This window comes from Artemia franciscana, chromosome 3, assembly GCF_032884065.1.
Source record: "Artemia franciscana chromosome 3, ASM3288406v1, whole genome shotgun sequence".
NCBI lineage: Eukaryota > Metazoa > Arthropoda > Branchiopoda > Anostraca > Artemiidae > Artemia > Artemia franciscana.
In genome coordinates this window covers 55,877,902-55,897,791 of record NC_088865.1, presented here as the reverse complement: position 1 = coordinate 55,897,791, position 19,890 = coordinate 55,877,902, and the positions used below count along the sequence as shown (strand labels likewise).

The 19,890-nt window shown below is 33.6% G+C and overlaps 1 protein-coding gene across 1 annotated transcript in view; it reads right to left on the bottom strand.

The window, feature by feature from the left end:
• Positions 1-18,530, bottom strand: part of LOC136025439 (fibrillin-2-like) — a gene marked incomplete at its 5' end in the record, with an annotated part of 51,994 nt that extends 33,464 nt beyond the window's left edge. Inside the window, 2 exon segments of the mRNA XM_065701468.1 lie at positions 15,310-15,644; positions 18,470-18,530. Coding sequence (XP_065557540.1) covers positions 15,310-15,449 — 140 coding nt within the window.
• Positions 18,531-19,890: the final 1,360 nt, after the last annotated feature.

Genomic DNA, 19,890 nt, shown 5'->3' with positions numbered 1-19,890 from the left:
GGAGGGCAACTATGACTTCTCCCCCGCTCCTTTTTTTCTCAAAATTGTTTGATCAAAATTATGAGAAAACTCTTTACGCTAAAGTTTTTCACTGTTTTAAAAAGCAGAGTTAAGAGAAAGAGTCAAGCTTTAACGTAAAGAGCGGGGCGTTGATGAGGAAGCAGCCCCTTTCACATACGAGGTAATTTCTGTTTGTCTTAAGTTTTAATGTCGCTCCTTACTTTCCGTTAAAAAAACTTGTTTTTTTTTATATTTAATTTACTCATAAACTCATCGGCCTTGACGTGTCTGTAAGAACTACTAAATATACAAGAGCTAGATTGGTTTAGGTTGACAAATGTACCTTAAACAAGACTTTCAATATTTTTTTATTTGTTGGTTTTTCTTAAGGCAAAAAATTTCGAGAAAAAACTTTTCATAGAAAAGTAAAGAACAATTCTTAAACCTAAAACAAGCGAAAATGATGAAATGGCAATCACTCAAACTGAAAATAAACTACAATTTTTATCAATGAGCAAACAAAACTAAAAATAACCTTAAAAACAAAAAGAAACTACCCCAAGTAAAAGTGAGACTAAGACCTTTATCAAGCCCTTTAAAGACTAGAATACCAGGTGAGCTTAGATAGGATTAAAATCAATTTAAAACAGTTTACTTTTCTAATTCTAACATTGAAAAGTGAACTGATAAATTCTTAGAATTTCTCCTTCTTGTTTTATTTTTGTATTTCGAACGATTGTGGATTGTACTTCGAATAATTATCTAGTTATGTTTCTGATGCGCAAATAAATTTCATAAATATTATCTTAATGTAAATAAACTTCTTTCAAATTAAAAAGGAGTCAAATGTACAAAAACAATTAGTGAATTATTTGTTTATTAGACAGTTCTGAATCTTGCTTCAACATTCGAAAGAAATTATCAGAAAATCTACCAAATTTTTATTTAGGATTTTATTTAGGCTTCTATTTTGTAAAATAGAATTAACACAAAAACTGACCAAAAATCATATTAAAATAAAAACTTTCACAACAAATACAAAAACCTTAAGATTTAAAGCAGGCAGAAAAGAGCCATGATAGTAAATATGAATCTGATTTCTGGAATTGGTTAAATGGAAACTTAGCCAAACATATACATTATAAGAAAAAAATTATGCAAACCTGGAGAATAAATCAGTGAAGAAAAAGTTTAAAGTAAGTTAAAAAGTTAAAGTTAAAAAGTAAAAGACTTTAAAGTAAAGTGCAGGGCGTTTAGGAAAGGACAGTCCTTTTCATATACAGAATAATTTCAGTTCGTTTTAAGTTTTAATGTCGCTCTTTACTTTCAGTTAAAAGAACCTAGTTTTATTTAATTTCTTATCTTTTTTTAAATAATGCTCAGAAATCCGGCTCACCCTCAATGGAAAATTCTCTTTCCTCATGAAAATTTTATCCATGAAAAGATCCTCCCACGTAACGTTCCCCCCTCTACCAGAAGAATCGCCCCTGAAAACGTCTGTATACTTCCCAATAGCCAATACTGCACAGTGCAACAGAAAAATTTCATAGCTTTCAGCCTTTTCCATTGGGACTGTGGGAGATTGGGTAATCCTCAGAGACATAATTACTAGAGTTTTCGACCAGGGTAAAAAAGTGGCTACATCAAAATTTTGATCAGGTGAATTTCGGGGAAGAACTGAGCGTAGGAAGGTGGCTAGATGCCATCCAATATTTTTGGTCACTTAAAAAGGGCACTAGAACTTTTGTTTTCCAATTAAATGAGCCCTCTCTTGATCTTCTAAGATCACTGGTTCGATACTATTGTCCCTGGTAAATAAAAACAAATAAACACGTATCCGTGGTCTTTCTTCTGGCAGAAAATGCAAAAATTCCACACTTTCGTACATAGGAGCATGAAAACTCTACAATACGGTTCTCTGGTATGCTGAATATGCTGGTGCGATTCTTATTAAGATTACTTGATATTTTTGAAGATGTTTTTCTAAAAAGATGTTTTTCCCTCTTTTTTCTAAAAGTTGGCAAATTTTCTAAGGATTGTAACTTTCGATGGGTGTCATTAAATCTGGTGAATTCTACATAATTTTGAATAATCACAAAAATTCCATTCTTTTGGTGAATCTATTGTTATCTAGACTCTGTTTCTTACCATTTTGGTTACTATTGAGCCACATTGCTCTTGTGATAAGATTTATTACGTTTAATGTTCCCCATAAAAATCTGCGAGTGGGAGAAATTTGTGTGATTTTTCAAAAAGGGGAGAAACATCCCCTAAAGATCAAGGAATCTTAAAGAAAATCACATCAATAGACTCAATATACCAGAGAGCCCAGTTGTGGAGATTTTAAGCTCTCATTTGAATAAATGTGGAATTCTCTAATTTTTGCCGGAAGAAAAATCAGAGATGCGTGCAAAAGTGTTTGTATGTGGTTTACTTCGTTTTCCCCGAGGGTAATCTTATCGAACCACTGGGCCTAGAAGATAAGAAGATTGCTTATTTGAACATAAATTGAAAGTTTCGTTCAGAACGGAATTTTCTTCCAAAACCCATCCGATCAAAACGTTAATACAGCCGTTTTGTTCAACATAGTTGAAGAATCCAATAAATATGTCTTTGGGGAAAACGTAACCCCCCCCCCCCCCAGTTTTCCTTGGTAAAAGCACTGGAAATTGTGAAATTTGGCGGTTGCTTACATAAAATTCATTAAAAAAAATTTTTCACAAAACAAGTTTTTTTAAAGAAAAGCAAAGAGCTGTATTTAGCCAAATGTGAGCAGAAATAAATTCAAATAATCTTCCGATCCTAAAACTACCACAGGCTAATATTTACAACAAATGAAAAACATTGTTGAAAAAGTTTATCCAACATACAAATAGCAACCTATACTATGAATTCTTATAGAAAAAAAAACTGAAAAGATATACAATATTATTTTTTCCATGGAAAAGACTAAGTCAATAAAAAAGAACAGAAATTAATTTTAAAATCTATTTCACGAGACAAGTTTTTCAAAGAAAAGTGAAGAGCTTCACTAAGCCAAGAATGGGCCGAAACTAAGTCAAGAAATCGTCAAAGAGTGAAAATACTACAAATCATAATCAATAAATAAATGAAACTCAAAACGAATCGAAATTACAATAAATAGCCGAGTCAAACTCAAAACGAACAGATATAAACACGAGTAGGGCTGATAACCCCCTTGTCTTCTCAAGACAGAAAAAAAATGCACTTAACTGAAAAACAAAAAAACAAATAACCATGGATTGTCAGTTCAACTGAGATAGACTTTAATTTATTCTTCAAGCTTTGATAATTTTTATTTATGAAAGTAAAAAAGTGGAAATACTTAAAATGTATTTGTTTTCTGTAAAGCACAAGCTATATTCTGGTCTTGAGAAGGTATGTAGGTTATACGATAAAAACAATGCTATTGAAATATATATACACATTTTTCGGAAAGGGGGGGGATTACTGAGAGATTTTCAACAAGTATAGTTTTTCTTAGGGATCGCAGTTACTAGGAGAGAACTTACCTGGGGCAATTTTTACAGAGGGGAAATTTCCCAAAATTTCTATACGAATTTTTTATTTGTCTTACTCTGTGTTTGTCAACTCAATTTTACATGTGGAGATTTTCTAGATAGTTTTTTGGGAAAAATTTCCTGAACTGTTGGCATTATATGGGGGATTTTGTTTGTAGAAGGACTGTCTTTGGAAGAAATTCATCTTCGGTGAATTCGAACGATGTGACATTAAATATTAAAAACATTTCTTCAAGTGAATGTAGGCTAAAAGGAGTTTTCCATTGGAAATTTCTCCAGAAAATTTTTCAGGTTTAATTTTCAGCCTAGATAAAATTGTCTAGGGAAACTTCTCAGTTGAGGGATTTTTCAGGGGGAAACTTTACATAAAGCAATTTTTAGATGGGGATAAATTTTGCATGGAGGAGAGAGTTGGGATTCACAGCATTACTTTAAAAGAATTAATAACTAAGAAAAAAGGAAAACATTTACTACAATAAAAAACTAGTTTTTTCAAATGAAAATAAGGAGCAACAGTAATTCTTAAAGGGTATGAAAAAAATACCCCCTCCTAAATAGCTAGTTGTTTACGCTAAAACTTAAATTTTTGTCCAATTTCTTTCAGTACGACTCCTGAAACCCTAGGATTGTTTAATTAGAATTAGAAGCTTTCTCAAAATACTCAAAACCTTCAGCCTGAAGAATGAGTTATGGAGAAGGGGGCATTCCAACGCATAAATAGAATAATTTCTGTTCGTGTTAAGTTTAAAATTTGGTCATTATTTTCAGTAGAAATTGTCTTTTTAATTTAATATATCGGAAGATCACCTGAGTGCTTAGAGGATGAACCAATCCGTTTTGGTTTGGACTAGCTTATATTGCATAGAAAGGAAAGAATTGTGAAATTACAAAATTCATTTTCACTTTTTTTTTGTTCACGGTTCGGTGTGGCAACGGAGGTGAAATTTTTCGTGTGGCTTGTTAAGGTCATAAGTTTGTGACTAACAAAACACAAACCGTAGAAAAAAAACAAGAGCTAAGAGCTCATATGGCACTTATGACCACGCCAGAAGAGCCAAAAGCTCACATGGTATGAGCTCTAACGAAATTATAAGAATCATTGATTTAAAACAGATTGATTTAACAGATTGATTTAAAAGGAAGATCAGAGTCTTAATGCCGGTCAGGATTTAAAATAAGAGCTCTGAGTCACGATATCCTTCTAAATATCAAAAATCATTTAAGATTTAGTCACCCACTCGTAAGTTATAAATACCTCATTTTTTCTAATTTTTCCTCTCCCTTTATCCCCCTATATGGTCGAATCAGGGAATATGACTTTATCAAGTCAATTTGTGCAGCTCCCTGACACGAGTACCAATTTTCATCATCCTAGCACGTCCAGAAGCACCAAACTCCCCAAAGCACTGAACCCCACCCCCCAACTCCCCCAAAGAGAGTGAATCCAGCACGGTTACTTCAATCACTTATCTACGAAATTTGCTTATCCTACCCACCAAGCCTCATCCCGATCCCTCCACTCTAAGCGTTTTCCAAGATTTCTGATTTCCACCTCCAACTCCCCCCAACGTCAAAAATTATGGCCGAAATTTGAAAAAAGATCTCTGAGACATTGATTCCTTCTAAATATAAAATTTCATTGAGATCCGGTCACCCGTTCTTAAGTTAAAAATACCTCATTTTTTCTAATTTTTCCAAATTAACATCCCCCACCTTCTCCAAAGAGAACGGGTATATTCCAATTATGTCAATAACGTATCTAGAGCTTGTGCCTATTCTTTCCATCAAGTTTCATCCCGATCTCTCCACTCTAACCGTTTTCGAAGATTTCTGTTTTCCCCTTCCAACCCCCTATGTCCCCTGATCCAATTCGAGTCGAAAATGGAGCATCTGAGACATAGGGTCCTTCTTAATATCAAGTTTCAATAAGATCCGATCACCTACTCGTAAGATAAAAAAAAACTAATTTCCATGTTTTCCAAGAATTCTGGTTTCCCCCTCCAAATTCTCCCAATGTCACAGGATCTGGTTAGAATTTAAAATAAGAGCTTTAAAGCACAATATCCTTCTAAATATCAAATTTCATTAAGAACTGATCACCCATTCGTAATTTACAAATACCTCATTTTTCCGAATCACCCTCCCCCTCCCCCAACTCCACCAAAGAGAGTGGAACCGGTCCAGTTATGTCAGTCACGTATCTTAGACTTGTTTTTATTCTTCCCACCCAGTTTAATCCTGATGTCTCCGCTTTGAGTATTTTCTTAAGATTTCCGGACCCCCCACCAACTTCCACCCCACCAGTGACGCTGGATCCAGTTGAGATTTAACATAAGAGATATGAGTTATGAGGTCCTTCCAAATATAAAGTTTCATGAAGATTCGATCAATTCTTCGTCAGTTGAAAATACGCAATTTTTTTTAATTTTTCAGAGTTAATCCTCCCCCCCCCCAATTTCCCCAAATAGAGTGGATCTTTTTCTATTATTTCAATCACGTATCTAAGACTTCTGACTATTTTTCCCACCAAGTTTCATCCCGATCCCGCCACTCTAAGCGTTTTCCAAGATTTTAGGTTTCCCCCAAACTCCCCCCAATGTCTCTAGATCCGGTTGGGATTTAAATAACAGCTTTGAGACACGATTTCCCCTTAAATATCAAATTGCATTGAGATCCTATCACCTGTTCGTAAGTTAAAAATACCTCATTTTTTCTAATTTTTCAGAATTAACCCTCCCCCCACCTACCCCAAAGAGAGCGAATCCGTTCAAGTTATGTAAATCACGTATCTAGCACTTGTGATTATTTTTCCCACCAATTTTCATCCCAATCCCTCCACTTTAAGTGTTTTCCAAGATTTTAGGTCCCCCCCAACTCCCCCCAATGTCACCAGATCCAGTCGAGATTTAAAATAAGAGCTCTGAGACACAATATCCTTCTATACATCAAATTTCATTAAGATCTGATCGACCGTTCGTAAGTTAAAAATACCCCCCACTCTCCCCCCAGATGGTCAAATCGGGAAAATCACTATTTCTAATTTAATCTGGTCCGGTTCCTGATAGGCCTGCCAAATTGTAAAGTAGCAAAATTTTAAAGTGCCTAAAGTAGCAAAACCGGGACAGACAACCGACAGACAGACAGACAGACAGACCGACTGACTGATAGACCGAAAGAATTTGCGATCGCTTTATTTCACTTGGTTAATACCAAGTGCCATAAAAAAAGGTTTAAATTGGTTAATCAGGTTCAAACAGGTTACTTTCAGTTGAAAAACTTATCTTTTTCATTTAATTTCTGAATGTTTTTGAACTAATACATGGTTTGATTTTGGCCCTTCGCGCAAGAATAATTAAAATGAAATTAGCTTACTAATTTTTTCTGGCTAAATGGCTTTCTCATAGTTTTAATTGGATGATTTGGAGAAAAAAGGGGTGGAGTGGAGGCCTATTTGCCCTCCAATTTTTTGGTTACTTAGAAAGGCCACTAGAACTTTTAATTTTCTTACAAACGTTTTATTAGCAATAAATATACGTAGCTTACAAATTAAATTATGTAACGAGTATCTATATTCGTATATTTTTATTACGTATATGAGAGGGTTCGTCCCCTCGTTGATACCTTGCTCTTTACACTAAAGCTTAAATCTTATCCGAATTCCTTAAGAATGACCCCTGAATCACAAAGGGCGTAGAAGAAATAGTTGAAATTGCAAAAAATACTTTAGCGTAAAGAGCAAAGTATTCAGGAGGCGATGAACCTCCTCATATGCGTAATAAGTTCTGTTTGTTTTAAGTTTTAATGCTGCTCCTTAAATCCAGTTGAAAAAAAAACCTTTCCATATTTATTTTTCCATCGTTTTTTTTTAAGAATGCTAGAAAATACTGTGCCCCCTTCATTTAATTTCTCTTACCCATGATAAATTCTCCATGGAAAGATCATTCCACGTAGCTCCCTCTCCTCAAATCCCCTCCGCCTACCAGAAAAAATATCCCTGAAATCGTCTGTACACTCCCAATAACCATTTCTACATGTAAATTAAATTAAAAAAAAATTAACTGAAAGTAAGGAGTGACATTAAAACTCAAAACGAAAAGAAATTACTCCGTATATGAAAGGGCTTTCCCTCCTAAACGACCCACTCTTTACGCTAAATTTTGACTCGTTCTCTTAACTCTACTTTTTAAACCAATAAAAAACTTTATCGTAAAGAGCGGGGCGTTGAGGAGGAAAAGCCCCTTTCATATACGGAGTAATTTCTGTTTGTTTTAAGTCTTAATGTCGCTCTTAACTTTCAGTTAAAAAAAATTGTTTTTTTTTATTTAATTTCTCAACGTTTTTGAATTAATACATGTTTTGATTTCGGTTCTCCGCACTTAAATAGGCCTAGTTAAAACGAAATTTGTAAATTAATTTTTTTTTTTGATAAATGGCTTTCTCATAGTTTTGATTGGCAGATTTTGACAAAAAGGATCGGGGGAGGAGGCCTAGTTGCCCTCCTATTTTTTGGTTTATTTGAAAAGGCAACTAGAACCTTTAATTTTTTACGAATATTTTGTTAGTAAAAGATATACGTAACTTATAAATTAGCTTACGTAACGAAATTTTGTATTCTCATATTTTTATTAAATATATGAGGGGGTTCATCCCCTCGTAAGTTCCTCGCTTTTTTCACTAAAGCTTAAATTTTGTCCCAATTCCTTAAGAATGACCTCTGAATCACAAAGGCCGTAGAATAAATAGTTGACATTACTAAAAATACTTAAGCGTAAAGAGGAGGTATTACGAGGAGGTGAATCCCTCATATGCGCAATAATTTCTGTTCGTTTTAATTTTTAATGCTGCTCCTTATTTTCAGTTGAAAAACTTTTCATATTTCTTTTTTCATTTTTTTTTTAATAATGCTAGAAAACCCTGCGCCCCTTCATTGAAATTCTCTTCCCCCATGCCAAGTTCTTCCATGGAAAGATCCTCCCACGTGACCTCCTCCCCCATAGCCCATCTTCCCCCAAAGCGAAAAAAACTGAAAACGCCAGTAGCATTAACCATTACTATATGAAAACACTGGTCAAAGTTTGTAGCTTGCAGCCCCTCCCACAGGAACTATGGGGGAGTAAGTTGTCACCAAACTATTAGTTATTAGGTTTTTCGACTGTGGTAAATAAAATGGCTATCTCAGAATTTTGATTCGGTGACTTTGGGGAACAAAGGAGTGTGGGAGGGGGCTTAGGTGCCCTCCAATTTTTTGCTCACTTAAAATGGGCACTAAAATTAGATATCCGTTAGAATGAGCCCTCTTGCGACATTTTAGGACAACTGAGTCGAAAAAATCATCCCTGAAATAAAAAATAAAAAAAACACGCATCCGAGATCCGTCTTCTGGCAAAAAATGCGAAATTCTAATTTTTTGTATATAGGAGCTTGAAACTTCTACAGTAGGGTTCTTTGATACGCTGAATCTGATTTTTAAGGGGTTTTTGATTCTGATTTGTTTTTGTTTTTGTTTGATTTGTTTGACTTGTTTGAGATGTTTTTGATTCTGATTTTTGATTTTTGAGGTGATTATGAGTTGTGATTTTAGTTAAGATTGTATGAATTTTAGGGGGTGTGTTTCCACATTTTCTAAAATAAGGCAAATATTCTCAGGCTCGTAACTATTGATGGGTAAGACTAAATTTGATGAAATTTAAATATTTAAATTCAGTATGAAAATACGATTCTTTTGATGTAACTATTTGTATCAAAATTCCATTTCTTAGAGTTTCGGTCACTATTGAGCCGGGTCGCTCCTTACTACAGTTCGTTACCACAAACTGCTTGACATTGGTCAAAGTTTGTGACTTGCACACCCTCCCCCAGGGACTATGGGGGAGTAAGTCATCACCAAATACATAGTTATTAGATTTTCTAACTATGTTGAACAAAATGACTATCTCAAAATTTTGATACGGTGACTTTAGGGAAACAATTAGCATGGTAGGGGTTCTAGGTGCCCTCCAAGTTTTTGGTCACTTAAAAAGGGAACTAGAACTTTTAATTTCCATTAGAGTGAGCCCTTTCGCGACATTTTAGGATGCATTTGTCGATATGATCACCCCTGGGAAAAAGAGAGAAAAAAAAAACAACAAATAAACACTAATTCGTGAACGGTCTTCTGGCAAAAAATAAAAAAATCCACAATTTCATAGATAAGCACTTGTAACTTCTACAGTGAGGTTATTTTATGTGTTGGATATGATGTTGTGATTTTCTTTAAGATGCTATGACGTTTAAGGGGTATTTCCCCCTATTTTTCAAAATGAGGCAAATTTTCTCATGCTAATAACTTTTGATGGGTAAGACTAAATTTGGTGAAACTTATAAATTTAAAATCAGCATAAAAATCCAATTGTTTTGATGTACCACTTAGTGTCAAAATCCCGTTTTTCTTGTTACTATTGAGCCGGGTCGCTCCTTACTAGTTCGTTACCACGAACTGTTTGACTATAAAGTCAGGTGACTTAGATGGGATTCAAATCTGTTTAAAACAATTTTCTTTTCTAATTCTAACATTGAAATGTGAACTAATAAATTTTTAGAATTTTTTCTTCTTATTTTTTTTTTTTTGTATTTTGAACAATTGTGTATTGTACTTCGAACAATCAGTCAAGTTATGTTTCTGATACGCAAATAAATTTTGTCAATATTATCTTAATTTAAATAATTTCTGTCAAATTAGGAAACAGTCAAATACAAAAAAAATAAGTGAATTATTTGTTTATTAGATACTTCTGAATCTTGCTTCAAGATTCGAAAGAAATTACCAAAAAAACTACCTAATTTTTATTTGAGAATTTTATTTACGCTTCTATTTTGCAAAATAGTAATAACACAAAAACAGGCCAAAAATCCTATTGAAATAAGAACTTTCAAAACAAATACGAAAACCTTAAGATTTAAAGCAGGCTGAGAAGAGCCATGGCAGTTAAAAATGAAATCTGATTCCTGGAGTTGGTCAAATGGAAACTTAGGCAAACATATACATTATAAAAAAAAATAGGAAAACCTGGGAGGTAAATTCGTGAAAAAAAAAGTTTGAATCTTTCTCAAAACTCGACATTAAAAAAAATTAGAAAACCTTAGCGTAAAGAGCGGGGCGTTTAGGAAGGTACAGCCCCTTTCATATACGGAATAATTTCAGTTCGTATTAAACTTTAATGTCCCTCTTTACCCTCAGTTAAAAATACCAATTTAATATTTATTTTCTTATCTTTTTTTAAATAATGCTGAGAGATCCGGCTCGCTCTCAATGGAAAATTTTCTTTCCCCATGAAAAATTTCTCTATGAAAAGATCCTCCCGCGCAACCTTCCCCCCTCTACCCGGCCAATTCCCCCTGAAAGCGTATGCACGCTTTCCAATAGCCAATACTGCACAATACAACCGACAAAGTTAATAGCTTATGCTGAATACGCTTGTGTGATTCTTATTAAGATTATTTGATATTTTTGGGAGTGTTTCCCTCTTTTTCAGAAACTCGGCAAATTTTCTAAGGCTTGTAACTTTCGATAGATTCCATTAAATCTGGTGAATTCTACATATTTTGAAGAAGCATCATAATTCCATTTTTTTGCTATATCTATTATTATCTAGACTCCGTTTCTTGAGTTTTGGTTACTATTGAACCACATCGCTCCTTTGATAAGAGCTTAAATAAAAAAACAAGTTTTTTTAACTGAAAGTAAGGAGCGACATTAAAACTTAAAACGAACAGAAATTACTTCGTATATGAAAGGGGCTGCTTCCTCATCAACGCCCCGCTCTTCACGCTAAAGTTAAACTCTTTCTCTCAGCTCCACTTTTTAAAACAGTGAAAAACTGTGAAAACAGTGAAAGTTTTTGTATGTTGTTTTTTTTTGTTTTCCCTGAGGGTAATCATATCGAACCACTGCTTATTTGAACATAAATGGAAAGTTTTATTCCTCGGTAAAAGTGCTGTAAATTGTGAAATCTAGCTGTTGTTTACATATAATTAATTAAAAAAAGTGTTTCCACAAAACAAGTTTTCAAAGAAAAGCAAAGAACTCTATTTAGCCAAAAGTGAGCAGAAATAAATTCAAATAATCTTCCAAGCCTAAAACTACCACAAACCAATATTTACAAATAATGAAAAAAATGCTGAAAAAGTTTCTCCAACATACAAATAGCAACCAGTATTATGAATTCTTATAGAAGAAAAACTAAAAAGATATACAATATTATTTTTGCCATAAAAAGACTATGTCAATAAAAAAAGAAAAAAAAATAATTTAAAAAACTTTTTTCACAAAACAAGTTTTCATGGAAAAGTGAAGAGCTTTACTAAGCCAAGAATGAGCCGAAAAATAAGTCAAAAAATCGTCCAAGAGTGAAAATACCACAAATAACAATCAATAAATAAATGAAACTCAAACGAACCGAAATTACAATAAATAGCCGAGTCAAACTCAAAACGAACAGAAATAAACCACGAGTAGGGCTGATAACCGCCGTGCCTTCTCAAGACAGGAAAAAAAAAATTGTGCTTTACTGAAAAACAAAAACCAAATAACCATGGATTGTCAAGGACTATTGGACTATTCCAATAGTCTATTTAATAACCTCTATTTAATAGTCATGGTTTAATAACCATGGACTATTCTTCAAGTTTTGATAATTTTTATTTATGAAAATAAAAAAGTGAAAACACTTAAAATGTATTTATTTTCTCTAAAGCAAAATTATATTCTGGTCTTGAGAAGGTACGTAGGTTATACGATCAAAAAGATGCCATTGGAATATATATACACATTTTTCAGAAAAGGAGGGGGGTTTACTGAGAGATTTTCAACAAGGATAGTTTTTCTTAGAGAGCGCAGTTTCCACGAGTGAACTTTCTTGGGGCAAATTTTACAAAGGGGAAATTTTCCAAAATTTCTATGCGAATTTTTTTATTTGTCTTACTCTCTCTTTGTCAACTCAATTTTACATGTAGAGATTTTCCAGATAGCTTTTTGGGAACAATTTTCTGCACTGTTGGCATTATATGGGGGATTTCGTTTGTAGAGGGATTGTCTTTGGAAGAAATTCATCTCCGGTGAATTTGTACGATGAGACACTAAATACTAAATATATTTCTTCAAGTCAATGTAGGCTAAAAAGAGTTCTCCAGTCGAACTTTCTCCAGGAGATTGTTCAAGTTTAATTTACAGCCTGGAAAAAATTGTCTTGGGGAACTTCTCAGTGGAGGTATTTTTCAGGGGGAAATTTACATAGAGCAATTTTTAGTTGGGATAAATTTTGCATGGAGGAGGGAGTTGAAATTCCCATCATTACTTTAAAACAATTAATTACTAAATAAAAAAACAGAAAAAATTTACTACAATAAAAAAACTAGTTTTTTCAAATGAAAATAAGAAGCAACAGTAATTCTTAAAGGAAATGGAAAAATATATCTCCTCCTGAATAGCTAGTTGTTTACGCTAAATCTTGAATTTTTGTTCAAAAATGAACAAACGACTTCCCACAACTAACCTGAGAGAGAACCTCCAACAGGTTGAACCCAACCCACTGTGAATTAGCATGAGAGGGTTGACTCTAGTTCAGCGTTGTCGAGTGATAGCCATGAGAGGAAAATTTTCAAGTAATTTAATCCGTAGTCAACCTGCGTGTGTTCCCCAGCGAGAACCTCCAACAGGTACGACTCTAGTTTGGCATTTGTGAAGGGACACACATGCACGGAAAGGTGTAGCATAAATGGCAGACAGTAACAACGGCAATCAAAGGGATAAAATTAACCCTTGACTGGGCTGCCCACTTAATTCAACAATCTGTCTTGGCTTTTTTCTACAATTGGCCATGACTTCCACTTTTCGCACAACTATTCCCTCTTTTTTAAATTCAAACGGATCACCGAGATCCGTTGATTTTTGAATTTAAAAAAGAGGGAATAGTTGTGGGAAAAGTGGAACGACTCCTGAAACCCTAGGATTGTTTAATTAGAATTAGAAGCCTTCTCAAGGTACTCTAAACCTTAAGACGGAAGAATGAGTTATTGAGAAGGGGGCAGTCCACCTCATAAATGGAATAATTTCTTATCGTGTTAAGTTTTTAATTTTGCTCATTACTTTCAGTTGAAATCGTCTTTTTAATTTAATATATTGGAAGATCACCAGTGTGCTTTGAGGATGAACCGATCTGTTAGGGTTTGGACTAGCCTATATTGCATAAACATGAAAGAATTGTGAAATTACCAAATTAATTTCCGCTTATTTTTTTTTGTTCACGGCTCAGTGTGGCAACAGAGGTGAAACTTTTCGCTTGGCTTGTTAAGTTCATAAGTTTGTGACTAACAAAACACAACCGTACGAAAAAGAATTTTTAAATTATGAATAGAAATAAAGACGGCCAGCAATTATTGTCATGCCTGTAAAATGATGGTCATAATGTTGGTCCTAATATGGTGGTAAAAAATTTGTCGCTTCGATATACTTGGTACTTTTGGGATTAAGATTAAATTAAAACATAAATTGTATTCATTAAATAAGCAAAACATAATACCAGCCCGAGTTACAATTAATAGTTAAGTCAAACTTGAATAGAACCGCAAAAATCATACACAAAAGTAGTTTTGCCACCCCTAACCCACAACAAAAATTTTTACCTCATTTTTGATTTGATAAATATTAAATTAGTTGTATTAACGTAAATCCTTATTTACCCACTTAATTTTCCATAAGAGAAGCAATGCAACTTAACGGGAATAAAAGAGTGTTTGAAATTAGTGCCATAATAGTTGATATAATACTAGGGTAATAATAAGAGTTAATATATTGATATGATAAATCAATATAATAGTTAATAATGATACTGCTGTTACTGGAAACTCCTCGCATAACCTACGGAAGCAAAGCAAGTTTCTGCTATTCCTTACTCTCTTCCAATTTTTGCATCAATATACTGATGTCGAGAAAAAATCCAAAAACAAAGCAGTATTTACTATTATCTTTTCAGAATAAATTATTTTCAAATAAGATATACTTTCAAATATAGGTTATTATCATTATTTTACAAATAAAAAAATAGCACTGACAGAAGGGGATGATTTAAAGTTGGTGAAACTAATAAAACAGTACCACTTACCCATACCTTTTTGTAAGTGTTTAGCCCTTAGCTCTTCCTTTGGAAAGTTGCCTTTTTAATGTGTTTTAGTATTGTTTGCATGTAAATATAAAGTTACTTAAAAATATTAAAGTTATGCTTGAAATGGCTACAATTTTTGAAGATGTCAATAAAAACTCCTATCAAAGGTGTATCTTTTAAAATGGGAAAATTTTAATGACAAATTTTCAAATGGAAAATATAAAACGGAAAAAAAGTCAAAGGGATAATTTTCTCAAACAGGAACCTTTTAACGTCCAAGGGGTAGATTTATATCGATACAAAAAAATTTACAAAAGGAAACTGTTCCTTAAGCTTATCAGAAACAATATAGTTTTTTTTTTATATATGCTAGATCTGAAGTAAGACATAAGGTATAGCAAACTCAATTCAAAAGTTTAATGTCAATAAGTATATTCATGTTCTAAGAAAGTAGTGCGAAAATAAAATGCTAAAGAACCAAAGTGGTGCACAAAAAATTCTTACGAATACGTTTTAACTAACAAGTCATTAACGAAGGGCTCATTTACGAGCAGCTTTCCTGCACAATAAAAATCATAGTATACTTTTTAAGTAACATTCGAATCACTATAATAAAGTGATAAACTTACCCCCTACTACAGGTACACTGCGGCACGTTAGTACTAGCATTATTGCTGCACAATGCGTATTTGTCAAGTCCAGAAGCACAGATATTAAGTGTTGAACACGTAATGAGACTCTTGGTAATCTCGAGAGTGCTCAGGTCCATAGTATATGAAGTAGAGTTCAATTGATGACCAAGTCTGTTCTCTATGTCCTCAAACAGCCCAGAAATATCAGCGGGATTTTCTCCATCTGCCTGAACGTTTATATAGAAAAATACTGTCACCGTCAAATCAGAGCCTATTTCAAAGAGGCCAAAGTAGGAAATGTGACTGATGTTGGCAAACAAATCGTTGTCAAACTGAAAAATCCAAAGAAATTTAATCAATATTTAAAGTCTCTGTAGGAACAGTTTTGGGGTAAACGGCACAACTGATATTTCTTGGGAAGTCCATAAACGATACCAACGAAAAGAAAATTTGTCTTGATGGACATGAAAGGAAAAGGAATGTTAAACCTTCTTATTTTGACTAGTTCCTCTTGCTTGCAGTCATAGCTACAACGAAGTGAAGAATATTAAATAATTGTGATATTTATTATTTTGGTTAATTTTATTAATTTGATATATGTAAACAGTTAGTATAGTCCAAGGGAAAAAACACCTAACACTAAAGTCTGGAATGAAATTTTACAAAGAACGAAGCGTAAACTGGATTTTATGCCTTCAGATCATTACCAGTTTTTTCAACTTTTTTCAACTTTTTCAACTTTATTTTTCAACGTTAAATAACTTTTGATTCAAACAATGCCCAGTTGCATTTTATAATTACAGAATAGGAGAGTGAACAGGAGATGAATTTCGGTCAAAACTGCTCTAGCAACGCTGGATTGTTATCAAACAGTTCGTGGTAACGAACTGTAGTAAGGAGCGACCCGGCTCAATAGAAACAAAAACTCTAAAAAATGGAATTTTGATACCAATAGCTACATCAAAAGAATCGCATTTTAATGCTGATTTTAAATATATAAGTTTCATCAAGTTTAGTCTTACGCACCAAAAGTTACGAGCCTGAGAAAATTTGTGTTATTTTAGAAAATAGGGGAAAAAACCCCCTAAAGTCATAGAATCTTAACAAAAATTACACCATCAGATTCAGCGTATCAGAGAGCCCTACTGTAGAAGTTTCAAGCTCCTATCTACAAAAATGTGGAATTTTGTATTTTTTTGCCAGAAGGCAGATCACGGATGCGTGTTTATTTGTTTGTTTTTTTTTTTTTCTTTTTCCCAGGGGTGATCGTATCGACCCAGTTGTCCTAGAATGTTGCGAGAGGGCTCATTCTAACGGAAATGAAAAGTTCTAGTGCCCTTTTTAGGTGACCAAAAAATTGGAGGGCACCTAGGCCCCCTCCCACGCTAATTATTTTCCCAAAGTCAATGGATCAAAATTCTGAGATTGCCATTTTATTCAGCGTAGTCGAAAAACCTTATAACTATGTCTTTGGGGACGACTTACTCCTCCACAGTCCCAGTGGGAGGGGCTACAAGTTACAAACTTTGACCAGTGCTTACATATAGTAATGGTTATTGGGAAGTGTACAGGTGTTTTCAGGAGGATTTTTTAGTTGGGGGGGAGGGGTTGAAAAGAGGGGGATATACTGGGGGAACTTTCCATCGAGGAATTTGTCATGGGGGAAGAAAATTTCCATGAAGGGAGCGCAGGATTTACAAGCATTATTTAAAAAAAAATGAAAAAATAAATATGAAAAAGTTTTTTCAGCTGGAAGTAAGGAGCAGCATTAAAACTTAAAACGAACAGAAATTATTACCCATATGAGGGGCTCACCTCCTCCTAATACCTCGCTCTTTACGCTAAAGTATTTTTAGTAATGTCAACTATTTATTCTACGGCTTTTGTGATTCAGGGATCATTCTTAATGAATTGGGCCAAAATTTAAGATTTAGTGTAAAGAGAGAGGTACTGACGAGGGGGCGAACCCTCTCATATGTGTAATAAAAACATGAGAATAAAAAATTCTTTACGTAAGCTAGTTTATAAGTTACGTATATCTTTTACTAATAAAAAGATTCGTAAAAAATTAAAAGTTCTAGTTGCCTTTTTTATTAACCAAAAAATTGGAGGGCAACTAGGCTTCCTCCCCCCGCTCTTTTTTCTCAAAATCATCCGATCAAAATTATGAGAAAGCCATATAGCCCAAAAAAAAAAAAAAAAATATGCAAATTTCGTTTTAATTATTTCTCTGCGGAGAGCCTAAATCAAAACATGCATTGATTCAAAAACGTTCAGAAATTAAATTAAAAAAAAACAAGTTTTTTCAACTGAAAGTAAGGAGCGACATTAAAACTTAAAACGAACAGAAGTTACTTCGTATATGAAAGGGGCTGCTTCCTCATCAACGCCCCGCTCTTTACGCTAAAGTCTTTTACTGTTTTAAAAAGAAGAGTTGAGAGAAAGAATCCAAGTATTATAGAGTCAAAATATTCTATAATAATATTTTTTCTCTATGAAGAAAAAAGTTTTCTTCATAGCATTCTTATATAGTTTCGGACATTTCTCTGTTATGCTTGAGAAGAGAGATAATACTCCAAACTTTGACGAAATTATCATTTCTATCACTCCTTTTTTCATTGATACCTTGAAATAATTAAAATAATTTCAAATAAAATCATACTATTTTCCAAAATCTTCATTAAAAATCTTCATTGCTGCCTTCTTCTCCTACAACATATTCTTGAATCTTAAAAGTGTGTGGTTGTTTGAAACCACAGTTGTCTTGCTAAGTAATTTTTTTTACATATTTATAACTCCCAGACTGAAGACTTTCGACCAACTCGTTAAACACGATGACTCCATAATAGTAGAAGATCCAATGCCAAAATGTGTCTAGTGCTTGGCATGAGCCTGGCGTATGTGTCAAATTTAATTCAAATCATTCAAATTATTTTAATCATAAAATCCTTCAATAATTAAAAAAAAGGCTGTGAGATACTATGTATTTTACTCATTCTTCTCAACTCTTGATCACTATGATCACGCTGGTCCTATTTATTTCTATAATATTTTTCTTAGTTTGTCCTATTTATTTCAATTTGGATAGACAAGAATTTAAAGTTAACACAAAACAATTGTTTCAAAAATAGCAAAAAAAAAGAAAAATTATACTTACATTGCCCTCTATTTCAGAACGAAGAGCAATATAATCCGTCGTAAAATCGGACGTAAGGTCCCTGGAAAGAGAAATGTAAAAATTGATTCCGTGTCTACAGTTAAAATCAACTTTTTGGTAACTATGAACCTTTTTTAGGGGTTGTAAAGCCCAATATTAAGGATAGTCTAATAATATATGTTTGATTAATGTCATAATGTTTGATTTTGGCTCTCCGAACATAAATTATTAATGAAATTTGCATATTAATTCTTTTTTTGGCTAAACGGCTTTCTCTTAGTTTTGATCAGACGATTTTGAGAAATAAGGGGTGAGGAAGGAGGCCTAGTTGCCCTCCAATTTTTCGGTTACTTAAAAAGGCAACTAGAACTTTTAACGAACATTTTATTAGTAAAAAATATACGTAACTTAAGAATAACTTACGTAACAAACTTCTATATTCTTATATTTTTATTATGTATATGAGGGGGTTTGTCCCCTCTTTAATACCTTGCTCTTTACACTAAAGCTTAAGTTTTGTCCCGATTATTTAAGAATGACCCCTGAATCCGAAAGGCCGTAGAACAAATAGTTGAAATTACTAAAAATACTTTAGTATAAAGAGCGAGGTATTTATCTCCTCCTAAATACCTCGCTCTTTATACTAAAGTATTTTTAGAACCTGTCATATGCGTAGTAATCTCTGTTCATTTAAGTTGTAATGTTACTCTTACTTTCATTGAAAAAAAAAAATTTCATGTTATTTTTTCATTGTTTTTTATAGTAATGCTAGAAAATCCTGCGCCCGAATTTCTCTTCCCCCATGACATATTTCTCCAATGAAAGATCCTCCCACATAGCCCCCTCCCTCAACCCCACCCCCCAAACTAAAAAAATCCTCCTGAAAACGTCTGTACACTTCCCAATAACCATTACTCTATGTAAACAATGGTCAAAGTTTGTAACTTGCAACCCCTCTCCCAGGGACTGTGGGGGAGTAAGTCATTTCCCAAAGACATAGATTTATGGTTTTTGACTATGCGGAACAAAATGGCTATCTCAAAATTTTGATCTGTTGACTTTGGGGAAAAATGAGTGTGGGGGGGCCTAGGTGCCCTCCAATTTTTTTGGTTACTTAAAAAGGGCACTAGAACTTTTCATCTCCGTTAGAATGAGCCCTTTTGTGGTATTCTAGGACTGTTTGGTCGATACGATGACCCCTGGGGAAAAGAAAAGAAAAAACAATCAAACAAATAAACACGCACCCGTGATCTGTCTTCTGGAAAAAAAAATACGAAATTCGAAATTTTTATAGATAAGAGCTTGAAATTTTTTCTCTAGGGTTCTCTGATACGCTGAATGCAATGGTGTGATTTTCCTTAAGATTCTATGACTTTTAGGGGTTTTTTCCCATATTTTCCAAAATAAGGCAAACTTTCTCA